This window comes from Pinus tabuliformis, chromosome 2_2 (assembly GCF_031772625.1).
Source record: "Pinus tabuliformis cultivar Carrire ecotype Pingquan chromosome 2_2, CPIR1, whole genome shotgun sequence".
NCBI lineage: Eukaryota > Viridiplantae > Streptophyta > Pinopsida > Pinales > Pinaceae > Pinus > Pinus tabuliformis.
In genome coordinates, this window is record NC_142300.1 from 687548409 (window position 1) to 687559011 (window position 10603).

At 32.8% G+C, this 10603-nt stretch overlaps 1 protein-coding gene across 1 annotated transcript; it reads right to left on the minus strand.

The window, feature by feature from the left end:
- Window positions 1-1533: 1533 nt before the first annotated feature.
- Window positions 1534-9014, minus strand: LOC149194530 (serine carboxypeptidase II-1-like). Its single transcript, XM_089407697.1, has 9 exons — window positions 8659-9014; window positions 8123-8190; window positions 7991-8038; window positions 3701-3789; window positions 2911-3063; window positions 2308-2441; window positions 2084-2179; window positions 1759-1864; window positions 1534-1629 (listed from the first exon to the last, which is right to left on the minus strand). The coding sequence occupies exons 1-9, from the start codon at window positions 9012-9014 to the stop codon at window positions 1534-1536; spliced, it is 1146 nt and encodes a 381-aa protein (XP_089263823.1).
- Window positions 9015-10603: the final 1589 nt, after the last annotated feature.

The following is a 10603-nucleotide window of genomic DNA, read 5'->3' on the forward strand; positions in this document are numbered from 1 at the left end:
CTTTGCAGCAATAGACCAACGAACACCCGATTTAGTGGCCAAAATTAATAATCCACGGACGACAGTTGTTGTTAAATGCCCATTCCAAAATATTTTCCATCTTCCGTGTGTCAGAAATGTCGAGCAGCAAATCTACAAATTCGTTGGAGAAATGAGTGCCGTCAACCAATCCTCGTGATCTTCAGGAGCACTGCGTTTCTTCCGTTGCGCTTTACGAGGTAAGCCTTCGATGGGCATGAGAAACAGAATACTGCTACAACTCCAGCTGATGGCTCTGATAGAAGTCGGTGCCGGAATCCAATGGTTGTTGTGACCGGATCCGATCTTTGATGAAGGAATTGTGTGAGGAAAATCGAAGGTTGCAAAAATATTAAATTTTAGCCTCCTCGGAACCATGCTATCGAGGAAAGATCACGCTGTCCATTCGTAGTATACAAACAGATCTATGCAAGTTCGTCAGTGATTTGTCACTCTCACAGATTCCATATATGTCCCATACAAAATATACACAAAAATTTAAAATCACAAATTACACACTACTAATATTTATTATTGCACTACTTTTTCATTCAATTACAATATATTCAACTAATTCTAAACATGAATATGGAGATTAAAATATTCTTTCAACAAAATATCAAACCAATTCTAAATTCAGCACACTACATTAATGCACTATTAATGGAAGCATTATCTGCTAGTATGTAGAATCATAATTGAAATTAATTCTAAATTCAACACACTACATTAATGCACTATTAATGGAAGCATTATCTGCTAGTATATAGAATCATAATTGAAATTAAAACGAATTCTTTACATTTGATCAGATCTGCACAAAATTATTTTAAAAAAATGATAACTCGTCAGATTTGAAATGGTATCGAGGTCAAATTATACAAGAAGTTTTCCAGAACGGTTATAGTGCAAACATGAAATTGGCATCCCAATAAATGGTTAACCGCCGAAAACCCCATGGTTGGCGGATGACGATATTGCGCCAAAAATATTTAATGGAAAGAGATTATACGTACGATAACAATTATCAGGATTGCCCGCACTTTCAAATGCAATCAAGTTCAATAATGTCTGTTTAATTCGGCCAGGCGTCCCCTTATTTGCATACAGTTTCTTTATAATGTAACTATTTTAGAGATGCATTTTCCTTGCTGCAAGCAATTTCTGTCAAATCCGATCATTCGGATATTAGCAAGGTTTATAGTGCAAACATGACATTTGCATCCCAATAAATGGTTACCGGTCGCAAACCCCAAATCCCATGGTTGGAAGATGACGATATTGCGCCAAAAATATTTAATGTAAGCAGATTATACAGACGATAACAATTCTCAGATTGCCCGCGGGTTACAATACCAATTTCAATAGTCTGTTTAATTCGGCCAGGCCTCCCCTTATTTCCATACAATTTCCATATAATTTTATTATTTTGGAGAGTCATTTTCCTTGCTGCAAGCAATTTCTGTCAATGGGATTTTGGCAAGGCTTTTTCATTTACAAAATATTTGAACAAAGTTAAAGCCCTGGACGGTTGAAATTCCGGAACTTTGTGCCCCGCCCCCTAACAGTCGCAAATGTCAAACCCTTGTAAATTACAGTATATCCACCGACCTGCACCGTCAACGAGAACGCATGCATTAAGTAGAGATCAAATGAATATTATCATTTTGTCTGTTGAAAGTTGAAACTAATAATTTGGTAACTATGGTTGAAACTAATGAATCTGATTTGATTATATACCTCGTTGCCATTAGCCCGGGGGTACCATGGAGTCTCAATGGGAAGCTTCAGCTCATTGATCGATAGTTTTGTCGCGGTCACAGGAACCATGGAATCTGTGTCTCCACTGAAAACCAAACGAAAAGAAGATGTTAATAAAATACTCGAATTATGCATAAAAAATTGTATAAAAACTTGTTTCCTGTATTGGTATTACTGGATGTGATTGTGACTGTTGGGAAGCGGGTCTAATTCAATTTTCATAAAAAAATAGATAGATATTTTAAATCAGTTAAAATTTTTAATAATAGACTCCAAACTGCATTGAAATTGTCCTATATTATACCTGTAAACAAGTATCTGCAACCCACTTGCAATTAGTTGACGATAAATTGGTAAGACAGTTGATGGAGCATCCGGCCAATTGTCAAAAAGAGGATCACTGTTAAGCAGTCACATGAAAACATACTTGCGCGCACCAAGTTGTGAGTGTAAGAAGATTGACAACTTAAATCGCCACCAAAAACAAAAAAAAAAGATATTAGTAGCTAGGTCTAAAGCCTGATATACCTGAACTGGGTCCAGTTGTAAGGAATCTTCATTACATTTGCATGTATGGCTCTCTGAACTTCGGGAATATTAAAATACGCTCCTACGTAGTTATCGACGCAAGGATCATATCCTGGAATTTCCGTTTCTTCTTGCTATTTACACAACAATCATAAGTAAATCTTTAGCAAAAGCATTGCTGCATTTGAGATGTCAACCAGAAATAAATATATATAGGAAAAGACGTAAAAGAGTGCTGTTAAGGTTAGCTGAACTTAACTTACATATTTCAGAATACCATGAAAATAAGATGGTGGGTTTGTGGTTCAGTGGGAATTTGAAGCTGTTATTATGATAAATATGTAGGTAGTTGTAATGGGAAGGCATTTGCTCAGGACGTAGCTTCATCTATAACTCCTATAATTGGTAAATATAGAAGAAGAACCATGGATTCTGATTTAAGTGTTGGTTCTGATTCTTAATGTCATTAAACATAAATGTAAAAATTCCTTTCCCTTCTATATATATATATATATATCGTGGCCATTTTGGATGAATTTCCTATGCATTGGGGAGCATAGATACTGTAATGGTCGATGTTTCCCATTGCGTTATACATTATACTTTCCACATCATTGCACACCGTTGCATCGAAATCAGACCGGTGCAGTTGCTAATTAGTTGCTCGTAGAGTTGATCCGATATCAATGCATGACTCCATGCGTACTGAAATCTTTCAATAAAATCTATATCACTATTCGTTACGCGGTTTCCCACCTGCATAAATTGCATTTTCGCGCTTCAATTGATTGTGGACATAAGTTTCCAAATTTGAGATTTTAGGACGATGGCTTTCTATAGAGTTTGCAAGTTATAGGTCTGAAAACTTCACATAGCATCGATAAAAAAATAATTTGTATCTTGGATTTTCTTTGTAGGTATTTTGATTTGATTTGAGACCGATGAAATCTTTTGAAAGTCATAAGTGTGAGTTGAACTCACCGTTATTCTTCTGAAATTAATAAATGATGCATGCGACAAATTTGTGTGCTTCAAAATTTTTAAGGCCAACTCTGGAATGTAAAATCCAACCATCAATAATTACGGTTAATTCCTTCACTGAAAAATAAACATTACCTTCTAAATCAAATGAGGTTAGAAATTTTTCTTGCAGCGCGGACATAGTTCGTCTTATCGTCACCAAGAGTATCACAGTCGTTAACAAATTTCAGTACAACGTCTGTCCAAATTATCGTATCTCCAAACTATTGTATCTCTAAACTTAAAGATGTGACTAGTGCATATTTTAGTGTAGCATCTTGCAATTACTCTCATAAATTTTTTAATCATATACCTAATCTGAAACTAACATAACACTTCAAGCATCATAGATATTATAAACGATACCACCTACATAGCTTTCGCCTGCAATGTAGAACTTTCGGAATTTATAATGAGGAAATCTGTTGAACCAGTTTACCCAGAGAGCATACGATTCTTCAGCTGGAATAAAACAAAAACGCTATTAAAACATTCAGATTTCCCATCATCGGTTCCAGGAGGTATTTTCAAGAAAACCCAAAAATTCGCACTTTACCGGTATGAGAATCCGACGCCTGCTCGCGACTCCAAAAACAATACGTTCGCCACTGTTGGAAGCATGGACGCTTTATATTTCTATTTCTATTTGTATTTTTTTATATTTTTGCATTATCTCTGTATTTTTGTATTATCTTTGTATATCGTCAAAGAATAGATGATTTAAGATTCAGCTAGATAGAGCATATATGAGGTCAACCCTATACTAATTTTATATATAGCTTTAAATTAAATTAAATTATTATTATTAAAACGAAATAATAATTTATATATATATATATATATATATATTAATACAAATTAAATAATTAAATAAGGAATATATAACTTTGTATATAAAGTAATTCAGAATAACATTTATAAAATAATATGAGTTGTGGTTTTTTTAATTGATCACACAAAAAAATGATTTTACAATAAACCTTAAGAGAAATATTTAAACCTTTTTCTACTGATCACTTACGTAAAATAACTTCACAAACAAACATTCTAAAAACTAAACTTTTACCAAAATATAACTTAACTGTAAATATTAAAAGCCAAAGCCTTTTTAATATTCAATACTCATTTATATTAGTTTAATACTAGCAATTGTCCCAAAAGGTACAAAGAGAGGCCGATAGGATTATTAAATTGGAATTGTTGAATTTTTGTAAAAGAGTTAATTGGTTTGTGGAAAACCTTGTTTCCTTGGACTCGATCATTGTGCAATTACTTTTCTTTAGATGTTTTGTTTATATCTATATTACAAGGAACACATTGAATGTCTTATTTCATTTTAGAGTAAGTTAATTACCCAAAATCAAGAAACCTCTATAGATGGCCAAGCATATACGAGGCTTGCTAGTGACCAAGGCAATAACCACCATGACTATCCCCTGCCAATATATTTCATTGAAAACCAAAATTGTATGTTGCATTTAAAAACTCAAAACATAATATTAAAAGACATGTAGATATATTGCTATTAAAAAGTTAATTCCATTAGAAACCATGATGTTATTATTATATTTTATAAAGAATAATATACATATATAGAATGATACTACATTGAAAACCATAATTATATATTGCCATTAGAAAGTCAAAATATAATATTCGAAACCATGCTAAATATGACATTACAAACCTTAAATGTCAAAGGGAGAACTTAGATGTTGGAAATTAAATGACCAAAGCCATTCCGAAGACCATGTCTATAGAGACGTTAAAAAACCATGGTCAATCCCAAATTAGGAGGCCGAAAGGCAAAAACAAAAATAAGAATTTATACCAAATCATTGCTAACATTACATGTAGCAAGAATAAAAGAAGCACTTCTTCCCCATGGATGCCTTCCTGATTGTGATCTCACGCTCGCCTGAAGACGAGCATGCCTGAAGACGACCATCTAAACATGAACACGCACACTTGCTTGAAGACTACCATCTAAACATGAACATGCATGCTTGAAAGGAGGAACAACACACCGAACACTATTCAGATCAGCTAATGAAGTAAGGTACAAAGAGAGGCCGATAGGATAATTAAATTGGAATTGTTGAATTTCTCTAGAAGAGATGTTGGTTCAAGCCTAACAGATGAGCAATTTGAGCTGGCTAAAGGCTTTCTAATTGTTTTTTAATATGGTAAAATTATATTGATAATTCATTGGTTTTACTTTCAAAAGCTTGAAGGAATTTGAAGAGCACGTATAGAATTGCTTTGTGGGATTTGATCCCAAAATCATTGATTTGTAAATACATACTCAATGAAATGTTAAATGGTTGAAACCCTGCACAAATGTTTGATATAAGAAAATAAGCCGAAAATGTTGAAAGGCTTAGACCTGCTTGGGACAAGCATAATCCTTACTCCACTCCAAATAAGAGTTGTAGTATACGGATTAGGATACTATGCAGGAAAGCATGCCTTATGAACAGAAAAGGCAAAAGATAACAGTGTTTTAATTGCCATATGCAAGGCCTTCACAAATTGCCCCATGACAACATAAAAGGAACTAACAATATAAAACACCCATCCATAACAACAAAGGTAAAAGAGCAACAAACATGCATTCATCCAAAAAATTGCAGCAGGGAAATAGCCAAACAGTGTATATCTTCTTCCATTAATCATAGAATTTAATAATAGTGTGGTGACATTTAAATGGGGGTTATAGTGGTGGGTATTGCTAAATTCTGTCATCACACTATTATTAATGCATGTCACCACACTATTAGTATTGCTAATTGCAATGGGGGTTATAATTCCGAAATCACACTATTAGTATTGTGAATTGCAATGGGTTATATTTCTGAAATTATTGTATAATAGATTTAAAAATAATAATAATAATAAAAATCAAGAATATATTATTTTTATGTTTTATTTAAAAAAATCATGAAAAAAAACTAAATAGAATGAAATTGATATTTGATTTAAAAACTCTAAAATGTCCGAACACTCGCTATGGAGATGACTCGCTGTTAATTAAACTCACATCGTGATAGTGATTCATTCGAAATTCAAGAGAGTGTTGAGCTTGGCTTGCGCCCGCAATGCCATCCTCGGCTTCTTGACGCCAATTTCGCCTAATTTCTTGGTTTATTTGATACTCTGTCTATTCTCTGACGGCATATTTGAAACGAGGGCGATGCCCATCTTCTTGATGCTCGTCGAGATTCTCGGTTCGAATCCAATGGAAAACCAGGGAGTGGGAGTGAGCCGGGAAGTTGTGAGTGGCATGAAGCTAGCGTGTAGTCTGGTGGGACCTTTTTATACTTTAAAAATTTACAACAATAATAAAACTAAACTGACATATTATTTCGTTTACATTAGAAACACCTCATAAAAGAATTACATAATAAACTGTGACATTAAACTCATCTTGATTCATAGTCATATTTACCAAATCAATGTAAAGCCACAATTGCCACAAACTTTTTGTTTTTAGTAATAAACACTTGTGATTAATGTTTATTTAAACAATGTATAAATATATTCTATTTATTTATCATAAAAAAGTTAATTACATAAATTAGTTATTTTTAAAATTATTATAAATTTTATTATATAAAGTAAAAATATTTAAAATAATTTTTAGATTATATATGAATTCAATACTCAAAAAAATCGAATTATTTAAATAATATTTATCACAATTAAAACAAATCTCTAACCGATTTCAACATATTAAAAAAAAAATTGCAAACATATGAGACTTACTTGCATATGAGACTACGAAAAACACATTAACAGAATTAGGAAATTCAAAAAACATTTAATGTGATGATCAATGTCCACTTCAATTTCCTTTTCTGGTCCCACTGATCTTCGGCGTGAGAGGAAAATATAATAAGTTCAAGTTAAACAATAAAACTCACATATTATTCAGTGTTCTTTGAACAGATCCAATATAATAAGTTCAAGTTAAACAATAAAACTGCGATATAGATTCCCAAACAACATAATCTAATTCCTCCCTAATACACATATGTATGATCTTGGCTTAGAGCAAGGTTTTCTTCTTTATAATAGGATCGTTATCTTGCAGATAGACATTTAAGTAAACATCTCCATGAACGTCATTTCTTTTATAACGATGAGTTGCAGGTTCGTGAGATCGATTATATGCAGCTTACAAGGTTTATAGTGGATGGATTATATGTAGCTGAAAGTTACAAGGTTTATAGTGGAGATTAAATTCTAAATTTAAGTGTGATGGCTAATCCGTTGATTGTTAAAACTGTAAATTGGTGATCAAATCTTGGGATCGTTGTGATGATTAGATCTTCAGATCTAAAAATGGCAGATCTAATTTTTAACAAAATTAAAGAAACTACTCAAAGCAAAATGTCTAAAGTCTATAGAAATAAGAAATAGCTTATGCTGCTCAGTAATTAACATGCCATAAACAATACAAACCATACTGCAAACGTCAAGTCGGTGGAAACTATAACCTTTATTTAGAAGTACCATGTACAGTAGTCTCTATGACACTACAGGACCATACTTTGGGTCTGATGAAATATACATATCATATGATATACTGGACTTATCAGACACCAGCTGGAGAGACTCGTACTATTGAAGAGACTAAATCAGGTGTGGCAGGTACAAGTACCACACTGGCAGTTGGGCCCGCACTTGCAACCATTTTCCAGAGATACATCTGCACCATATTTGTTTACAGCGAATTCAAATATATGGAAAATTTTTCGCTCTAAAACCATCAAATAAAATTAATAACAATTACTCTGAACAAAACGGTACCCCATCTCATAGCTTGTCTTCACAATACCATCCATCTGGAATCCTTTCTTGCTGTGGAACAAAACAATCCAAACATGTAACAAACTTAGTCATAAAACTCATCTCTGTGCGAATTGATCTGCTTTTACCAGCCCAAGAAGCTGCTTTTACAAGGCCAAAAAGCGGAATGGCAGCAGGCCAGTGCTTGCCAAAAGCAAGGGAAAATGGAAAAAGCAGTGAAAATATCTTGTCATGTTAATAAGGCAATTTAACCTATATTTGGAAAAAACAGGACACTTCAAATCAATGGTTGAAAGTGTCTCACTTGATCGAACGGAAAAGAGTAAAAATGTTGAAAATCGAACGAAAAAGAGTAAAAATGTTGAAAATTGTTGATGCATAAGAAAAGCCTATCTACCTAAAAATATATAACCCGTTACAATTTATGAAATCATGAAATAACCAACTTTAATCCAGACCTTTTTAACAGTTTGACTTCGGACTTTTACCAAAATATAACTTAAACTCTAAATATTAAACCAGAGAACCGGTGGCTTCTTGGGGGATTTTGAGTGGCTTCGGCGAAATAGTAGAAAAGCGCTCTCTCTGCCTTGGCATCGACGGTTACGGAATTTGAAACCGGCCGGCGGCCCGGAGAGGCCTTGTGGCAGATAATCGGCTTCTTGCGAGGGCCCCTCTGTGAAATACTCGGAATCATTCTTGAACCTGTTCGACGCGCTCTCGCTCTCGCCGTTGGTAATTTTTATGGTACGGCTTCTGCTTCCTATAGCTTTGCGCCACGACTGCAGTTTGCCACCTTGAGAGGTGAGCTGATGACACGGAACGACCGCTGCCACCAAAAGAGTTGACAGAAGAAAAAACTGTATTCTCTGCATCTTGACAACCAACCAACCAACGATGGAAAATCCGAGGTTGTGTCATTGATCAGCGTTATCAAGTAGAAACTGATCCAAGGAGAGGCCAGGTGCAGTGTTTATAGTTGGTGGAAAGAAGTCCGTTGAAAATGGGGGAGAAAGATAGAGTTCCAAAATCACGTATAGAGGACCACTACATAAACAAATAGTTTAGTATGTGATTAATGTCGTCGACATATATGAATTAACGCTGTCTTTTTGTTTTTCAGCAACGTTGAGAATATTCGATACTTTCCTAACAGCCACAAAGTATGTCTGTGTTGACAACTCATGATATTCGCAAATTATTTATACGCAAAGAAGTCTCAAGAAGCGTTAATTTGGTGATTATATGGGTATAAGTCTCAAGATGTGTTAATTTGGTAATTCTAGAGGTATCTCCACAATTTAATTATAAATTGATTAAATTATAATTTTAAATAAAATAATAGCTTTGAGTAATTTATATAGTTGAGTATCCTATAAGTTTTTTACAGCGTTGGGAATAAGAGTTCTACAAAAAATTGTACGTGTGAATAAAATTATAGTTTCGAGTAGGGAAGAAAGAGTAATTCTAGAAAATTTCTATGTTTAAATAATATAATAGTTTTGGATTTATTTGGTTTTGTATGCGTATATTCTGGTGAGAGAATTTATTCACAATTTAATTATTAATTTATTAATTTTTAGCTTGAAAGAAAATAATAGTTTTGAGTCATTTATATAATTTGAACAAAATAATAGTTTTGAGCCATTTATATAATTTGAAAATTTAATATTTTTTTTTAAAATTATATATATATATATATATATATATATATTCTTTAAATTGATTTTTCTATTTTATATAAAATAATATGATTTTTATATTTTTAAATAAAATAATAATTTTGAATCGGTAAGAAAGAGTTGTTTCAACATGTGAGATCTCGTATAGGCCACGGTCTGAACAAATAATTACTAAGAAAGAGATTATATATGTACCACGGCATGAACAAATAACTATTAACACGGCTTTATGCCATCGACAAATATTATAACGACAGCCTTTTTGTTTTCCTAGCAACGTTGAGAAGATTCCATACTTTTTGTACAGCCAGAAAATGAACTTACGCAAATCATTTGGTAGTGTTGCCCCACTAAGAAAAATAAATTATTAATTATTAATTAAAGGCAATAAGAAATTTTACAGTAGTTTAAACACAGTTTAAAGACGTGTTTATTTGGTTATTTTGGGGTGGATTGCTTTGTAACCATTTATATTAAATTTAGTTGTTTATGAGAAAAAAATTGTAATTTATAGATTTAAGTTGTTTGATTTATATACTGTGACGGTGTTGATAAATTTTACACAAATTGATAGGAAACTTCACAATAGTCTAAAGATGCACTTATTCCATTATTTTTGATGGGCGTATTATTTTGTAGGAATTTATACTAAATTTAGTTTTGTATTGAAAAAATTGTAGTTAGATTTAGTTTCTTTAATTTATATAATGTGATGTTGAAAAATCATGATATTTGCAATTATTTATGCAAGTTTATAGAAAACCCTGGAGGATTTTGCATTT